The sequence below is a fragment of the Poecilia reticulata genome, chromosome 9 (assembly GCF_904066995.2).
Source record: "Poecilia reticulata chromosome 9, P_reticulata-male-v2, whole genome shotgun sequence".
Taxonomy (NCBI): Eukaryota; Metazoa; Chordata; class Actinopteri; order Cyprinodontiformes; family Poeciliidae; genus Poecilia; species Poecilia reticulata.
In genome coordinates, this window is record NC_088838.1 from 23318130 (window position 1) to 23337461 (window position 19332).

The 19332-nt window shown below is 38.5% G+C and overlaps 1 protein-coding gene across 1 annotated transcript in view; it reads right to left on the reverse strand.

Moving 5' to 3' along the window:
- The window catches only part of fbxl17 (F-box and leucine-rich repeat protein 17), a 243863-nt gene that overhangs the window by 59848 nt on the left and 164683 nt on the right, over nt 1-19332 (reverse strand). Inside the window, exon 9 of the mRNA XM_008418318.3 lies at nt 16614-16690. Within this exon, the coding sequence (XP_008416540.1) occupies nt 16614-16690 (77 nt within the window). The remainder of the gene's footprint in view (nt 1-16613; nt 16691-19332) is intronic.

Genomic DNA, 19332 nt, shown 5'->3' on the forward strand with positions numbered 1-19332 from the left:
GTTTCAAAGGCCACATTTTGTTGATCATTATTGATTTGTCAATGCAAAGCGTCTGAGAGGGTGAATACTTTTCCTAGGCTCTGAATCTCAAGATTTTCTCAGATTATGTTTCCTTATTAAGTGTTTTAGGTCAGTTGGCTCAACCATTAGGCATCTTATGATTTTTTTTTTTTACAAACTTGGAGATAGAAAGTTATCAAGAAGTGTAGAAAAGAATAAAGACATTTGCACACGTAGTTCTCTCTTTGGTAGAAAATGTATATTTGTTCTCTTAAAATTTGCAAAAAGCACTCACTCTGTACTACTCCTATGCAGTGCTCTACAATCAGTTTCTATTAGGCAAAAATTACAAGAAGCACACAGATAGTTAAACACAGACAAAAACAGTTTAAAACTACACTAACACATACTTATCAAATACACACACATTCTTTGTGTCTCCTTCCTGTATTTGGGCGTCAGGCATATAATTGAGGGCTTAAAGTACAATGCGCTTCCCTTCTGCTAATCCTTCCTATGTTCAGGTCGCACACTGATCTGACAAACTATTCTCCACAGGTACACATCTGATTAGTGCTGTTGTGTGCATGCAGCCTTACAGCACAGGCAGATAAACAGAAAACAAGGAGAAGAGTGAAACAAGACGAGGATGAGGAGTGTACTGAAAGACAAAAGAAGACGTGGCCAGGCTGGCCCATGAAATAATAGTGCAGAGTACAATTAGACAGTTGTGGTGAAGTCAAGTAAGCTAATTACTGTCGTATGTTTTGTTTAACTCAAAAAATAACCAACCAATCAGTTACATCAGGTATTTTTACTTACTATGACTTCATTTAAAACTGCATAGTTTTCAGTACAAATGACTTTGTACTGAAAACGTAAAATCCTTGTGCATCATCACCAAGTATGCTGATGGCAACACATGCCATGTCTTGTAGCAATATGTCCAGATAAGACATTTGGAAATTTCAATTATGTTTCGCTAGATTAATGTAGTTAATCATTTATTTTTATCTCACCCTCAGGTGATTTAACACTTTAACCTGTTTTTTTCTCCTCTATTCATTAACCTAAACTCATAAATCAGAGCTATTCAACTGTTAGCCTCAAGTTATCTGAAATACTGTGTTTGATTTGTTTTAAACAAGTAATTAAAAACATTAATTTATTTTATCAGAAATGTATGAAAGCCGGGAGACATTTTCCGGAAAAAAAAATAAGTTGGAAGAGCATATCAAGCCTTTAAGAAAGTTATTAGCCAGAGTTTAGGAAATTTAGATGGAAAACCTTTAATCCAAACCTAACTTTCTTTACTAAAAACAGAATTTACAGAAAATAATTAGAGGCTTGACATACTCACCAAAGGCCACAGCTTTTCAGAAACCAAATTAATAAAATATATTATTCAAATCATGGTGCAAAACTGTGTGGATAATGATGTGGAAGCATAACTTAGCACCGAACATAGAAGTTGGGTCTCAAGGACATTACATGCATTACAAAAAGGATTTATCAGAACTGAAACATTGAAAATATTTTTAAAAGAGCTGTCTCAAATCACGGAAAGTTTTGGCCTAAAAGGTGAAAGCATCGACCTTGTTGCCAGTTAAGTGATCTCAAACAGAACCTAAACAAAATAAAAGACAGACGCGCTCTGAATGAGGCACATATGCTGTTTGGTAATGAATGATAACGGTGCCAAGACTGCAACTTCCCACTGTCTTTTATGTTTAAAGAGCATTTTCATATGCCTTTTATCTTATAATCCTGTACATGCACACAAACGAGTTACCTTTGCTTCATCGGTGCCATCGATCAAACGATGAGGGGAAAGAGCCAGCAACCCGTGTGACACTGTGGCTGCTTGCCAGAGCTATTGCTGAACCACATTTAGGAGACAAGAAATAAAACGATTTAAACATGACCAATATGCTATAAATTATGATGGCTTCCAACAAACAAGGAAAAAAGCAGCACAAAAAGACACAAAAATGAAGATGGTGACAAAAGGAGTAAATCAAAAGCACAGAAAGCATAATAAATATTAGGAATAAAAAGTGACTTTTAAGTACAAACAGATTTTGCATTTAGATACTCCAGTAACCTTCATGTAAGCTGGAATCCTACAGAGATAAAGACAGGGATGTTCTCTTAGAGCGTGGTCATCATGCTGGAATAAACCAAAGCAACAATAGGAGGTAAATGACAGGTCAAAGGTCATAGCCAGCAGGAGGAAATGACATCAGCAGGAAGTATGAATAAACAGTGGGGGATAATCATCCAATACAAGCACTGACCTTGCAAGGGATTAGCAGCAGCTTTATCTCTCAAATATACAGATGTGGAAGAATGAGGGAGCAAATGACCTTCATGTCAGAAAGTTTGTGATTAAAAGTTTAACTGAAGCAAAGACTGATGGTCATAAACAACATGTTGTTACTAAATTGGCATGGTTTCTTTGGGTTGGACCCAAAGTAGTGGTATGACTGACTAGGTAAACTTGGCTAAAGAGAACAGGCAAGTCGTGGTTAATAAACAGATTACAGAAATATGCTTTGCTTGAAAAAAGAAAAAATAATTTCATTATAAATATTATAAAAATACATTACTTTTTGTATTATTTATGAATAGTTACAGTTAAAACGCACAAAATGAAAAACTGAATGAGAGCAATTATGGCTCCTATTATCTTATCTGACCTATTAGTACCACAAAGTAATATCTAATTCACTGCCGTAAAAGATTAGGTGCATGCCAATAAAAACAGCTTGAATTTTCAGATTTGTTCTTCATTTAAAGTGCTACTATGACAACCCATTTACTGTTAAACCAAAATATTTAAATACACTACAGCATCAAAAAGACATAACTTTTACCAGATTAAACCTGGCGGAATCTTTTCAATTTTTGGTAAGCTTGGACAATGATAATGATATTTATTAACTGAATGCCAGAATCATGACAGAAATGTTCACTAATGTATTTGGTAGAAATGTATTTTAAACTAAAATTTGCATCAAACATTTTAGGCATCCTGCCAATTTTGGTCCATTTTTCCCGACTAAAGTGGTGCAACTAAGTCAGTTTTTGCTCACACACCTTTTCAGCTCTGACCACAATGTTTTTATTGGACTGAGCACAGGACTTTGTGTTGGCTACTCCACTTTGTGGCCACTTTGTTGTTCAGAGGCCCCTTTATGACCAGTTTGTTGAATGCTTACGGTTGTAGTATGCAGTTGGAAGACCCAGTTGTACCCACATCAACCAGTGTGGACACTGACGATCTCTTACCAACTTCAGCCTCCATCTTTTCAAGTCTTTTACTTTGTCCTGGGATTGATGCACAAATTTCACAGTAAAATGTTTTCCTTTCTGGACCCCGTCTCCTTCCTGAGCAGCGCGATGGCTACATGTTCATGTGGCGTTTATATTTGCTTACAATTGTTCGAACAAATGGATACACACCTTCAGGCATCTGGAAACTATATGGGCTTTCTCTAATTATTTAAAGGCAATTGCAATGTACTTTATATGCCAAATATGACATGGAGTAGACATGTGCCTGGTTGTGTCAGAAGGGGCAGGAGCCGCCACTGACAGTGAGCCAGAATCGCCCTGAGGAACCCAAGCTAACTATAGCTGGGTATTTAAACTATTAAACACTCCCAGATCTGATCTCCATCATACGTCAGCACCTTCTTAACCTGGAGGACAGCTCCATTCACACCTGAGAGAGATAAGTAGAGAGGGACAGCTTGGGAGAACAAGAGGCCACGTGAAACTGAGGGCGGTGATGCACATGAAAATAAAATGAGACAACCACTGGGAGAAAAAGAATGCTGAACAGTTTACACCTGTCCATGGGCTGCAGCGGTGCTACTCTGAGGCGGCGGCACAGTGCATGTGATGGTGTCTCTGGAGAAAGACCTGTCATGTTCAGAGACATGCAATGGAACTAATAAGAAAAGTAGGAAAATGCAATGTCTCACTTCTACAAACAAATGCCTTATAGCCAGCAATAACAGGGACATCTTGATCACACTTCCACAGCTTGGTGTTATTGAGTCCCAGAGGCGCACTTAAAGCATGCCGTTATTACCAACTACAAGCCTGAGAGAAAGAGGAAGAGATTGTAGGAGTGAGAGAGAGATTGAGCAAATTGATCCATTTTTATAAAAACTTCATAAACACAAACAGGGCCTGTTGTTACCAGAGCTGCTTCTTACCTGCAAGCGCGTACATTGCTGCTGGACAAGCTCACACACATTTATAAACACAGCCAAGCACACAGATATGTGTTTAAATAAAGATAAACACACACACTGAAGTCATTACAAACATTCTTCTTCGTGGTTAAGCCTGAAATAGCAGAGGCACGAGTATCATTTCCCAAAAGTTAAGCCAATGTGTGCGAGCTGTAATATGATAGTGTAAGTGGAAGAGGATATTAGCAAGCTCTAAAGTGCATCTTATAATAAATGTGTAGCGACTGTGTGTGTAATTGTGATCGAGGCTCGCCTGGCTGTAATCCTCAAAGTGAGGTTTGTGTGTTAGTCCGTACCCCGAGAGAGGAAAAAAGTGTGGCACAAGTAAAATGGTGGAAAGCATATAAGCCTGAAGCCTTCGCTGCTTAACCCCCCCACTCACTCACTTTTCTCCCCTATAAGGTAAACAGTGGATAGACCACAGGGCTTAGTGGCAAAAAGAGGAGGGGAGGACAATATATGGAAACTAATTCAATTTCTGCTTCTTTGCACTGCTCTCCTATCTGTAAATACCACCACAGGCTGATGTAAGGAAATGGAAATCTCAACACTATAAAGAATCTGCAGAGTGGAACCCTATGGATGTATTTATGTACTTGAGCAGCAATCAAGCAGTTAGGAACCTCTGCATAGGTTCAAATCCAAACCTTTTAAGCTGTCTTTGCTCCCCCCCACCTTCACCTGTCACCCTCTCAGGTTTCTTACATATCATCTGATGAACTTTCCAAACTCACAGAAAAAGGGAAAGTGGTTATTAGTTATAAAAGAAGACAAGATGATTTGCAGTTTCCATGTCTGGAGCCAAGGAAATAATTTTACAGAGGAAAAAATTCTTTATTTATTCTCTTTTTCTTACAAGAGTTTAAGTATTAAACAAGCTCTGACATTTGAAGCACTTTTTTATTTTTTTTGCTAAACATAAGGAAATGGATTGTTTCTGTGGCTGCTTTGGTCAGAGTTTTCAACTAATGGTGAGCAATAAATTAATTTCAAGATTATGTGGACTGCGGTGGACTGGTGACCTGCCTCAGTTAACAGGTTGGGAGTAATTATGTGAACTGAAGTCCTTGGTAAGATTTTCCCTATTCAATCACAATTATTTGCTCAGGGTCATAATCAAAACATTTTTAAATGATCAGGATCGGGTTCCTGCATAAACCAATTCCAGAGCCCACAAAATCTGGCCCGTTTTTGAAATTCTTTGAAATTACCACCTATTTTGGGGTTTATGACTTTATTGCAGATCATGCTTAGTGTTTCCTGATCTAACAAATAAGTGTTTTTACTATAAATGTACATTTTTATTGCAACGACTTTCAGAGGAAGCTGCAGCATTCACTGCTGTCGGAGTATCAGAGCCTTTTCTCTGTGTTTGGCAGAGTGACAAGGAGCAACTGAAACACAAACCTTATGATGTACAAAACAAACGTTTTTGAGTTTATAAAGCAAGAAAAATATGTCTGCAAGTTTTGCTAATACACAATGAAACTATGATATTTACTTAATTACTTAAAACTACTGATTTTATCAAATCCCAGCTTGCCGTTAAATTTAGGAATGCTCCAAATGATTTCAGACAAATCAATCCTGCCCTAGAAGTGAATATGTTCTTCGGAAACTGCAAAAGGCACATTTATGGACTCTTTACAGTTTTGGACATTCGTTTAGATAAAGTAATACATTAGATGTCCTTATATTTTTTTTATTTTCTTTGGCAATTTCTCTACAAATATTTATTTTGATGTAATAAGTAAAAATGGGCATAATAACTGACAATTTTTACCTCAAATTCATATCAGCATGCTTCAGAATGAGTGTGATAGCTCTGCAGTCCAGCTACAAGCTGGCCATATTATTTTGTGTCGTCCCTCAGGGCTCCGGCACTATCATTGATTTGCTGAGATAATAACAGTATATGAGCCTCTGCCCTTTCTGTGTCCAGCGTTTTACAGCATATGTTACACTTATGCTGCTCAAACTCACCATCTCCAATACGCCTCAAACTGTATACACACGCCTTATAATTTTTTCTGGATAATGCTTTTTGTGTGTTACTGGCGTATTGGTCATAAGGGTCATAATGATAACGACAGGAGTCACTTACGGGCTTGGACTTTTCTGGTTTTATTGTTGTACTTAATGAAATTGAGGTCAGGTAGATTTTCCATGGGTTGCTCTCTTGCACACTTGTGATGATTGTATGCTTTAGCGTTTAAGATATGAAATGAAAACAATGACATCTACAATGAATATTGTAGCAATATTTGTATTACAGGGACGAAACGATTGATTGATTGAAGGTTACAAATTATTTTCAACATGCCATTTCGTATTCAAATGTTAATGATAATGTGTTTTATTACATTTTTTGGAGATCTCTTTCCCTAACAGAAACAAACTTATTGGTTGAACACAATTAATTTTAAATCTAAATTTGACAATGCTTTGGGCTTAGCTGTACTTATTGAGATGCATTTTATTTTATTTTTTTTTATTTTTTTATCTGTCCTGCTTGCACTTTAAGATTTCACACACTGGCTGCAGATATTTTTGTTTGTTCCTTTCAGTAATTATAATACGGTAATCATATTGTATTACAAGATTGCTAAGATATGTCCACACCAAGGGACATTAGAAGCTATAATGTTTCTTACTGTAGAATGACCATGTTTCAAAAAGGTTCAGAAACAGCCTAGTAAAGTCTTCCAAAAATAATAGTGACCAACCATGACTTCTCAAAGACTAAAGACGCTCCTCCTTGGTATTGTGTTCATATACACCTGGGTGCCCTAGAGCAGAAAATTGCCAATTCTTTTGTTTTTACAGATGCAATCACACTCGCTGATGATTGGTTAATCAAGTGCATTTGATTAGCGGCACCTGGCTCCAATTTATCTTCTTAATTTTTAATTAAAGCGGAGGTAGTATAGTCTGTGCACTGGGAATCTTTGCTTATTTCTGGAAATAAATAAAAAATGTTCCATTGTACCCTCTGTTTTATGATATTCGTGTATAGAAATAAATAAAGTTGTACTTTAATATTCTTCCATATATTTGCCTTTATTTATATATTTATATTTGCCATGTCCTGACACGTTAACAGTAAAACTGAAAAATAGTATACTGACTTTTATTTCCCTTCCTTTATGAACAGATGTAATGATTTTGTGTCTTTGCATGCTAATATAAGAGCTTTGTTTTTGTATTGACACCTTGATGTTTGCCAGATGTTTAAGTAGCTGTTTAGTAGAAATAATTTATAAATAGGAATAACTATTTAGATCCCATTTGAGATTTATTTTGTTCTAAGAGTAAAAGGCCAAGAAAAAAAAGATCACAAACTATCCACTCTTTCAAACCATTTTCACTCAATTGGAGTGAAAGTTATTGATAGTCAGCATAAACCCTGTTAAAACAGATTACTGTAGCAACTTTTTTATACATTTTCACTAATGCAGGTTTATTTGCAGCAGAGGAGAGATAAACAGGAGTTTGGGTTGGTATAATAACTCGGTGTTCTCAAACCTCAAACATTAACCTCGGCTTTCTGTTTTTACAGCAATGACACTGCAACCAAAATAAAATCACTCCACATTCTGACGAAATATGTAAATGCCTAATAAATTATGATCATTGCAAACACGCACGCATGCACACACACACACACCCGCGCACACACGCACACATACACACACGCGCACACACACGCACAGGCACACACACACAGGCACACACACACACACACACACACACGCCTCTTCGGTTAAGGCTATAAATCTTTTAATCCAGAACGTTGGAAAGGTTGGAGATGTTTTTATGTGTGCCTCAATCATGTAATCATGTAAATCATTCTAACACACTGTTTTAGTCGGGAGCACTGGGTTGCTCAGCTGGTAGAGCACACACCCTGGCTGTAGCCTGTGACGTGGCTGTCCTGGGTTTGATTCCCAGTCTTGGGCCATTTCCTGCATGTCTTCTCCTTCCTTTTCCTCCCCATGTCCTGCACATTTACTGTTAAATAAAGGCCTTTAGAGCTTAAAAAAAATCTTAAAAAATGTTTTTTAAACCCTAAAATATTACTTTGATTGGAAGATACCTCTACAGATATCCAAAAGCACAGGTTTGTGATATAATATATACGTTGAAATAAAATTAAAATATAACAATGGAGTATTGAAAACAATCTGAATTACTTAGCGCTACGTCCACCTGGAAGGTTCAGACTAATTACAATAAAGTTCTGCCTCAACACCAGGGCAGATTTCCGAGTTGAAAGTTTACCCCATAATCTGTTTTGACCTGGCAGACCCGGTGGAAGCTGAGGGAGGAATAAAATCACACCAATTTCAGCAAAATGTTTCTGAAGTGGAAACACACGTTTGGCCAAAAATTGACAAACAAAATAATCTGAACTAAACTCCCTGCACTCTCTCACTAAAATCGTTTCCAAAAGACAAAGGCCTTCTACAGTCTTGCTCTCTTCAGTAGTCCACATAAATCTGCTGTCCCGCTCTGCGCATTTTAATGAACTGCAGATTCCTTATTTACCCTCTGAGTGGCAAACAGCGATAGTGTAATAACAAACAAGCTATTACACTATCTACATTTGCATTCCATTATATGTGAGAACAACAGAGTGGCGGGCGGGGGACACACAAATATGCTTGAAGAGAAATGGAGATGTGACAAAGACCAAAAAGGTATAGAGATATCTAGGCTAACACTTGCTTATGTAGCATATAAATGCAGAAAGTGATAATCTAATTTTAGTCTTCATCGCTTTTCGTTAAAGCTACTATTCCAGCATGATGTGACATTTTACAGATAGTGCGCTGGTCCTTATCGAGGGCATTAAATGATATTGTGCTAAAGCTCCTGACATGAACATCTGTCCTACAAACAATACAGAATAATAAAAACAAAGCAGTGCCTTAAGGTTAAAAGCAAGCACAGTAACTCTTGACGTTAGAGCGCATTCTGATGGCCTCATCAGACTATGTAAGGGACCATAATAATCACATGTCACTTTCATTGTCTGTAAGGTAGTTACTGTGCTGTTGCAGCTGCTTTTATGCTAAGTAACTTTACCTTATAAAAAGCAATATGATACTTCAGGGAGTAACTGTGTATCAATTTTCCCCAGCGGCAAGGAACATTAGCGTGAATACACAACAACTCACAGAAAGGGATCTAAACAAGTAAAGACACACACTTAAGTCAAGATGCACTCACAGGCATACTTCATTCCTACAGTTTTGGCTGAAGGGGGGAGCCATGGAAGCCTCATCAATCAATGTTCAGCACGTTTAGAGTAAAAGCACATATGATAAAAGCAAGAGCTTTAGATGAAAAGAAAGAGGTACTAGAGAGGAAAAGAGAAGGAAAGGGGGTTCGGTCTTGGAACGGGAATGAAGTCAGGCGGCAGAAATATGCATGTGTGCAGCGGGGGGACATGCAGATTTGTGTTGACCACATGAGAGCTGTGAAGTTGGTGATCAAATAAAAGAATCGGACGCTGAACATTGAATGACAGCAATAATCCCACAAGCTCACAGATGGGTAAATACAGATGGACAAAACAATAAAATGCACAATCTGAGGGGCTCAATCCTTCTTATAAAATTACACAAGACAATCACAGCAGTCTGGATGATGGGCTGTCGCTGTTCGTTTTTGTTTTTTTAATTTTATTAGGGTAAACATCGTTGTGACTTTTTATTTCTTTTTCAAAGATTTTTGATATTATATAGAAGTTGTATTTTCTTTGTGGCATAAAATATTGTTGTGTAAAGTCTTTTGAGAGGAAATCACCTCGCTGAAGATAATGAAATTGATGTATATAAAATTAATATGAACTAAAGGCTCTTTGAAACTCTTGATCTCAGAATTTTGGCCAAACTTTCTCATTTCAAGTACCTGCGGGCCAATTACTATTTTTTCATCTGCTAAAACAATAAAGTAACTCTACAATCATTCAAACAGTTTGATTTTTTGAAAAATAAAAAAAAAATCACAATAAGGAAGAAAAGAAACTTCTGTACATAATGATGTATCTACTACATACAACAGCTTTGCAACTTTGCCTCACCAAACAAAAAGAAATAAAAAAAGATAAGTTTTGAGGTTGATTATGTTCAACTTTCATGATCAACTATTCTTGTTTGTTATTCTGAGCAGCAGGATAATCTGCTGTAGGCACACAACACAGTTCCTACAGAGTCCTTGTCCATGATGTAACGCACAATAAGCAAATTCAAATCCTGTTTTCTGACAATTTGAAAGCTCAGAAGGATAAAAAAAAATAGACCATTGCAGTAATTTATTGAGACTTACTTTTACCTGCCTCACGTTCTCAAGCAAATCTTCTGATTGTCTTGTTCTCTCACGCTCTCTTGAATTGAATGAACCGCAGATACTAAAGTGTGGCACATTCACTGATTGGTAAAAGATTGGATTTTTGAATTATGACTAGCCGATCATCGCTCAGTGCATAACCACTCATCAGCTCCTTTCTTTATGCCTCTTGAAAATTGAGCGTGTGATAAATGCCACAACAGCTGTGTCACCAACTTTTCTACATGTAAGAAGGATTTTTAGTCGTTGCCAGTAAACTCTGACTTTGTGCCATAAAAATAATTAACATGAATATATCCCTGAATATTTTTTTCTTTTATAAAGAAGATGTAGTTGTTTTGCTGTAATCTCAAATCGTGCTCTAATCAAAGCTGCTGTATTTTTTAATTGATGCATCCTAACAATACAGCATTTTTTGCATTTCTGGATGGAGATCTCCTCCTACCTCACATTTTTATAACTATCAACAAAAAAAGAACAACATCAAATACACATCAATATATACTTTAAAAATGTATGAGGAACTGCAGACTCAGAGTTGGAAATGTTAAATACATTAGCAGCGAAACATTGTACATGTCAGAAAGGGGAAAAAGAGGTTTACTTAAATCTATCCTGAGCCCTAAAATAAATCTTCCAGCTTTGCTAATATATACCAGCTCTGCTTAAAGTCCTCCAAAAGCAGAGTAAAGCTTTCACTTTCCTTCCTCTCTCGCCGGCACAAAATCTCCCACAGGTGTTTCACTTGGTCTTGCATTTCGAAAATGTACACAGGAGGCAAGGACTAAGAATGCAAAGGATCACGCAGGGCTGTGTGGGTGAAGGAGGAGGATTTCCATATGTAAGGAGCAGCAGCACCAAGATCTCTCTCTGTTTTTGTATCTGGATAAAGCAGGTGGGCTCCGGGTGACAAGATAAGGGCAGCCAGATACACACATACACAGAATGCAGAAGCAAATGGATTCATGTTAATGCAAATCACGCACTGAGAACAAAAGGAGGCTAACAGACAACTGGAGCGAGAGTGAAAGGAGACCAGGGTGCATCACTGTCTATCAGGACACAGAGCGGGCTGGTCACTGAGGAGGAAAACGGTGGTAAAGAGATCCGATTAACAACAGCAGAGAAGGTGAGAGAGTTTTCTCATCGGGATCAGTTTTCAATGTTATAGTGATTCTGTTATCTCTGCCAGAGAAACAACCCGCGATACCACCATCCATTCAACAGAGACACTCCGAAAATAAGCTATAGTGCAGATAGCTGGTTTTAGCTTTATGGGAGATAAAATGAGATTTAAATGGTACTTCTTTTTAAAATGTTTTTAATAATCTAAGGGAACATTCAACTTTTGTTTTTGCAAGCCTGAATATTTTTAGATAAAACTAATCACTGTAATATGGAAGTGAAATATGTACTGTATGCGTTGGAGAGTGTCTTTGCAGCCACGAGACTGATAAGTGAGTGTACATAAGGACGTTCTTAAACTAAAGAGGTCCCGGCACTCAAGTGTCCACTTTTAGAGAAATTACTTGAATTTTCTAAATAACATTTGGTCAAAGGGTGAAACTGAATACATTCTATAATAACGATTCAGGATTCATGCATCTTGTTGACTCTAACTACTTTATAGAGTGAAGTGAATCACTCCTTATATCTCTCAGCAACCATTGTTAAACTAAGCAGGCCTTATTTTACATATTAGCAATTAACAACAATATGCAATTGTATTTTAGTTTGAAAATGTGGAGTTTCCTTATGCTTAAAGTCCTATCCATGATAAGATAATGACACCTTGTTGAGATTTGACTGCATATTGTGTGCACTTTTATGCTGTGTTTCCACTTTCTAACATTTCCCTTCATAATGTATGTTAGAAGCAGCCTGGTCATCAGTGTTCAGTATTAAAGGTGACAAGATAAAAGTAGCACTCCTGCTAGAAGTTCATTAATTAATAAACTTATTGCTCTCATAGACCTTCTCTTTGAAGAACAAATTATAAGTGTGCCTTCATGGCAGAACCTCCTTGCACACATATTCCTAAATGATAGCATTTAGATGCCATCATGTTGACTGGTTCATGGTTCATCTGTAGTTGACCAATCATCCATCCACACAATAGGTGGAGTTACAAGATTTTATTTTCACCCAGAAAAGAAACAATGAAGAAATGAAGAAATGAAACAATGACCTGACCGTGATATTAGAAAAGTTGGGACACAGTACGACCGTTATGGTCAGTCTTCATTTTCTTGTTACAATGTCAACAATAAAAGTCGTTTAAAGGGTTTGGATAAAAGGTAGTCTCCTCATCTTGAGTCTTACCTTGAACTGGAAGAAGAGATATGGAAGAAGATCCATATCTCACATATCAAATGTGAGATCTTACGATCTCACATATGATCTCTAAGAGCCCCTTCACACCCAGAGGATTTTCAAAAATGTTTATACTTTGCTGGATCATTACAAACTTGGAAGACCTCAGTAGTGTCACAAAAACATCTTCTAGGCATTTCCCTACTCTTTTTCTGGTTTCTTGGATGCTTCTGCAGAATTACCATAACTTCTCCATGTTTGTGAGGTTTCTGCGCCTCCTCCAGACTTTCAGTTTTGTGGTGGAGGAGAAATAGTATCAGTATTTTTGTTGGTGTGAGAAGATGCAGGTGAAAGGGGTTTCTGTACAGTGCACCTTCGCGCGCCATCTGTGGTTCGTCACTTTAACCAGATGTTGTGTTTCGTGTGCGTACCTCAAAGAGAGCAGTCAGGGAATTGTCCAGGCAACATTTCCAATGTGTTTGTTTTACTGATCACTAGGATCGGAATACACTGAATCTTTAAAGCCTGAAATAGTTTATGAGTCATGCTCTGAGTATTGTAAAATTATAAACCATAAGCAACTGATTTTGCTTTTTACTCCTCCTTCCCCTTTCCTCTGCTTTCTGCTAAATTCAATGCAGGAATTCTTCCTGACAGTGTAAGAAATACACATCAGTTTTCAATGTAACAATTGTTCTCTGATGAGCAGAAACCTGCCAGCACAATCTAAAATAGAAGGTGCTTCTCTCCAGGAACCCGATACCTTGTCTAGCACAATGTATACTGGTTTGTATCTGCAACAGGCTTGAGCGCTGTGAAAGAGTTTGCTCTTCTTGGAGCATGAATTGTTTTAGTTTAGACCAGGGGTGTCCAAAGTCAGTCCTCGAGGGCCGGCATTCTGCATGTTTTAGTTCTCTCCCTGGTTTTACACACCTGCATCAAATGATGGCTCATTAGAAGGACTAAGAGGAACATTGACTTGCTGAGGAAGTTGTTACTACCACTAGGGAGAGAACTAAAACATGCAGGATGCCGGCCCTCGAGGACCGACTTTGGACGCCCCTGGTTTAGACTCTGGAAAACAAACAAAAACTGGTGCCAAAAGAATGACAATGACTTCCACTTCCTGTTGCATTGTAGACTGCAACAAGCAAGTATGGACAGTCCACCTTAAAACTGTCTGAACACCAGGAAAATCTGATTACTCACTTACCACTGATGCCACCATTTTAATCCGTACATCCGAAATGTCCACAGCTTGATAAAGAACCACCAAAATCTCATTAGAAAAGTTTTGTGCATGCTCAAAACAAAAGTAGAGTTCTAACGCTCCATCTTATGAGACAGAAATCACACATAGTTCTTGATGCAGCCTAGAGAACCTCTCCATGATCCAATAAAGGCCATCTATGTCTGCAGTTGGGCTTACATAGTATATGTTGAGCAAAATCTCCTTAGTGTTACCAATGGTCATGTAACACAAATGGTTAAATGGTGTTACTCACATGATTAAAGTGTTCAGTGTATGCTGTTTTGTCTTTTACAGCACTGCTTACACAAGAGCTCCATTCTCTACTTTTTCCACTTGCAATTCCTATCTTAAATACAATAATTCTTGAAAACAATCCATAGAAAGAAACAAAATATTGATGCTGGCTCCATCTTTTAAAATCTGCATTTTCTGATGTCTATCTGTCCTAAATGCGCTTATAAAAAAGGCAAAGTAGTAAAATCTGGAAGCAAAAAAAAAAAAAAACACGAAAAAAACAGAACACTCAAACATAAGAGGCTTGCGGACATCTCAAATGCACTCAGAGAGGCCATTAATAAAAATAATTACCACAGGAGATGGGCGGAAAAAACATGGGCCAGTGAGGCAGATGTAAAATCTCATTTCTGTTATTTAATTTAGCAGAAGCAGAAGCAGGAAACCAACCAATCAATGAGTTGGAGCATAGAGCTCAACCAGAAGACATCTTTATTCTTGAAGGACAAGCATACACACAAGCACAAACAGATTCCAACCCAATCAGTGGCCAGAGAGGGCCAAAGGGGTCATTAGCAAAGGAAGAAGATCAGATATCAGCAATTCATCATGGTCAAAGTGACCAGAGATGCTCAAACAAATGAGGATGTGTAAGGAGGTGGTTGTGTACATTCCTGCTGTAATGTACTTTAGGGATCTTTAAGTCATTAATCAAACTCCAGGAAAAAAACACACCCACACAACACTTTATACTCTTGGAGGCACAGTTAAAGCGCTGGTTCAGAGAGGTCAAGGTGCTAAATGTTGGTGTAACTCAGGGAAGTTTCCTACAACACTGCAGCTCATCAAGAAGGAAACTCTTTAGAGCTTACCCTGTGCAACACACATGACAAATTCAAAACATCCTGGGGGAAACTTGACACAATTAGAGTCTGACATGAAATAGTTTTCGAAGAAAAGAGAAAAACACAATTAGCATAGCGAATGTAAAAAGACGCAGAGCAGCCGCGAGTCCGTCCAAAGGTAATGAAGGTCAGAGAGAGAAACAAATGGCTGGAGATGTTGAAACTTTGAGAGAAAAGTAAACTGAAAGAGACTTGACTAATAGGCAGATTTTATATAACACATTATTTAGTAATACAGTATATACCACTGTGGTTCTTTAAAATGGCAGCCCATTTTTATTGCTTTTACTTAGATATGCACCCAATCTTACATGACGTAGGACACAAACCTCTTGTGGTTCAATTAAAGGCAAAGTAACAAACCTTCAGTGTAGTTTCAGCCATGTTCTTTTAAGAGAAATCAGCATTCCAACAACTGCAAACAATTCACACTCACACAATCTTTTTGTAGTGCACTGTCATGGCAAAAAGGCTAAAACTAGAGAGAGTTGAATTAAAGTATGGATACAAAGGGTATTTTGACCTGGAAAAGATAAGATTCTAAGTTTTGTTAAAGTAAGATAGGTACCAAAAACAACAACAGGCTTCACAGGGTCGTAGAATTTGTAGAGTGCACATTTCCACAGCTGAATAGATTAATATTACTGCACAAAGAACCACATATTTCACACATGCTGTAATAGTCAGCAGTGTGCTCCTAATTCTTCAGCACTGAAGAACTCCAACTGTGTATTGTGCTGCATCTGATGAAAGGCTTGAATATTCAGCAAGACATATGGCTGTATGGCATCAAGCAGAGGAGCAAAGGTAGTGTAAACACAATGAAAAGAGAAGAGGATGCTAGGGGGATATACAAGCTGCCAGCACGAGTGTTGCAAAGGGGGGAAAAAAACATGTATATCTTCTGTCAGACAATGCAAACACCTCTAATCCACAAACAGAAGCAAATGCAAAGAAATCCTGCCTGCAGCAGTAGTGATTCTGTGCTGCAAAATTCTGCCTTAGAGTTCAGTAACCATCGCATCTGCGACTAAAATGAGTCATTCTGCCAGTTTCATTCAAAAACTATTTCCTGGAAGGTAAACGTCAATACCAAGATGCTCATCTACACTATGAGTGGCAATAAGAGGCATTACTTCCTTCTGTGTGAAACTTTTCATTATGTTTTTACTGTTTGCAAGTCTCATAAGAGCCAAACCATAAAAGCCAAATGACTGCACTGTTGAGAATGTGGGCAATGATGGTTATGATTATAACGTTGGAGGTTGACTGCAACAAAAAGTCTCCTACCGTGGTCTGTGATTTTACAAGACACCAGATAGAGCTCCTTCAGACTCCTGCCTTCCTTGGCGATGATTTCCACACACCTGCAGAGACACAGAAACGCAGTACATGTTTAAAATCTTAGCTCAAGTGTGTGTCTTTAATCTGTATGTATCTTTGATTGGCAGATTTCACTTCCGATAATGAGAATAAGGCTGTTCATACTTGGTTTGCCTGCAAGAACATTTCTGCCATTCATTGAGACAGAAAAGTTACAACCACAATTTTTCAGAAATGGCAGGGTCATTCAAACTCATGATTGTTACTTGAGCTAAACCAATTATTCCTTTGTCCCGCTGGAAGGTGAAGGTCCCAGTTTCAAGTATTTTGCAGCCTTTAAATTTAAATGTTTTCTGATTGGGCTGTATTTCACCACACCCATCTTCACATAATCTCCTGGCTTAAAAACGCCATGCTGCCATGCTTCACTTTACATTTAAGGTAATTTGCAATCTGAGCTGTCTGTCTCAAATGTTTTGGTATGCAGGCCAAACAAATTTATTTTGGTTTCAACTGAGCCAAGCAACTTTTTCTTTATGCATGATGCGTCTCCTAAAAGACTTGTATCAAATTGCAAGGATACCTTTCAAATGTGGCCTTCCATGATCATATTTGAGGAGGATCTAACAATTATTGTGTCAACACATTCTCCCACCTAAGCCGTAGATCGCTCAAGCTCCTCATGAATTATGGGCCTCCTGGTTTTTTGTAATGTCTTAGTAGGTTTGCAGCTTTGAAGGATTTTATTTAGGTGTATCAGACCGACAAGGATTTACAATTAAAAAATCCTCTGTGTCAATAATCTCAAGTTTGTGAGATGAGAAAACATAGATAGTTTTGCAGAGAACATTCACATTGAGAAGTTCTTCCGTTGAGGAACACACTTCTTTGCAAGTGGGATTACACCGGCATAAAGGTTAAACAGTACAGCCGCAGGGTCAAATCTGCTCGCACATTCTGCCTTCATTTATTTTACCATACATTAATAATTAAACACCTGGTCTGATGAAAGAAGCAAGCACCAACAAAGCAGGATTGTTGTGCGCATGAGTACGCACACACATCTACGGCTTTGCAGGCTTGCTCACTTCAAAGAGGTATATCTGGATTCATCCCACTGCCTCGGCCCAGAGGACCAGCAGAGCGTGTGTGCATGTGTGAGAGAGGAAGGATACGCAGGGGAGGCCTGAAGGCAAGATCAGAGTATCTGTATCAAATGATTCTCTTTAAATGCCTGTAATGAGAGGAGTGCATGCAACAACTAGATTTTGATCTTTGCATTTGACCCATTAACCTTCAGGAGAAACCGTTTTGATCTCATCCCTGGTGTTGTACCATGAAAATTAACGATACAGAAAGACAGGAACACACGCAGGCATGCTGCGTGGCTCTCGAGGTGTTTGGCTCTCTGCTGCCTATGAGCTTCATGTCAAGGGGAAACATGGAAACAATTTTTAAGTATTTCTTGTGGTACGTTGTTCTGGGATGCAGCAGAACACTGACAGTTGAGGTTATATTTGCTCCCAAACAGCTGGCTTATGCCGAACCGAGCTCAAACAACTGTGAGAGTTTGTGGGCTTTTGTTTCTTTCATGCTGTTTATCCTGCATTGTCTCTCTCTAGCAAACACAAGCGAAAATAGGATTCGGATCAACTAGGGAATTCTGTGTGACAAAACTTCTGGAAAGTCTGATTGGTGAGTTTTTGTTTTTTTTGTGGGTGGTTTTTGCCCCAGGATTCACTTAAAGTGGTACAATACACGGATGTCACTTGAGGTGTGATATATCACACTAAAGGATCAAGAAGGAAGAGACGCAAGTGACAGAAAAGTTGAAATGTGCGGTGTAACGCAGAAAAAAATCCAAGTGACTGAATGCAGCCGAAGTTGTTAAAATGTGTCCCGGCCTGTCTGCTTTAGTTCACTGGACTGCATCTCTTATTTTGCCTTTTCTATCACATTTTCCTTCCAGCGGTCCTGTGAGCCTCTCCGTGTTATCAGGTTGTCCTTTTTCCACTTTGTCACTTCTTTCTCCCACCTCTTATTTATTTTTCTGTCCAAATCTAGCTTTTTTCCAAACTAAACCCTCCTATTCTCCATCTGTCGCCCCCCACTGGATCATATAAAAAAAAAAAAAAAAAAAAAAAAAGGCTCCAATCCAAATAGAAAAGAGGACTTGTTGCAATTGGTCATTCCTGGTCCAGCCTTGAGCTGCAGCCAGCCTTAGATTAGATTGAGTTAAGCCTCGAGGATCACAATATCATGCCGAGTGTCCTGAGGCTGGAGCATTAGAACTGCTAATGAATGAATGCCCTGGGAAGAGCCAGTGAGGAAACAGATAAAAAAGAAAGCAGCGATTCAGGGATGCTGCGACGAAGGCGGAGCGCATCCTCTGGGAGCTTGTTACACTGCGCCCAGGTCCCCAGGGTGAGAGCAAAAGCAATTAGATCAGACATCAATGAATGAAGGAGGGAGCAGGGAGAGACTGAGAGCAACTACAGCAGGAAGCACAGTGAGTAGGAATCTCTATATAGAATCAGGGCGGATGCATCACAGGAGACTTACGGCGCAAAAGAAAGGAGGAAAAAGGAGATGAGGGTGAAGCAGAGGGAAATGGGAAAGATGGAAAAGAGGTGTGGGGACTGGCAGCTGAGGCTTGGTGTGCGCCACATGAAAAGACGTCACAACT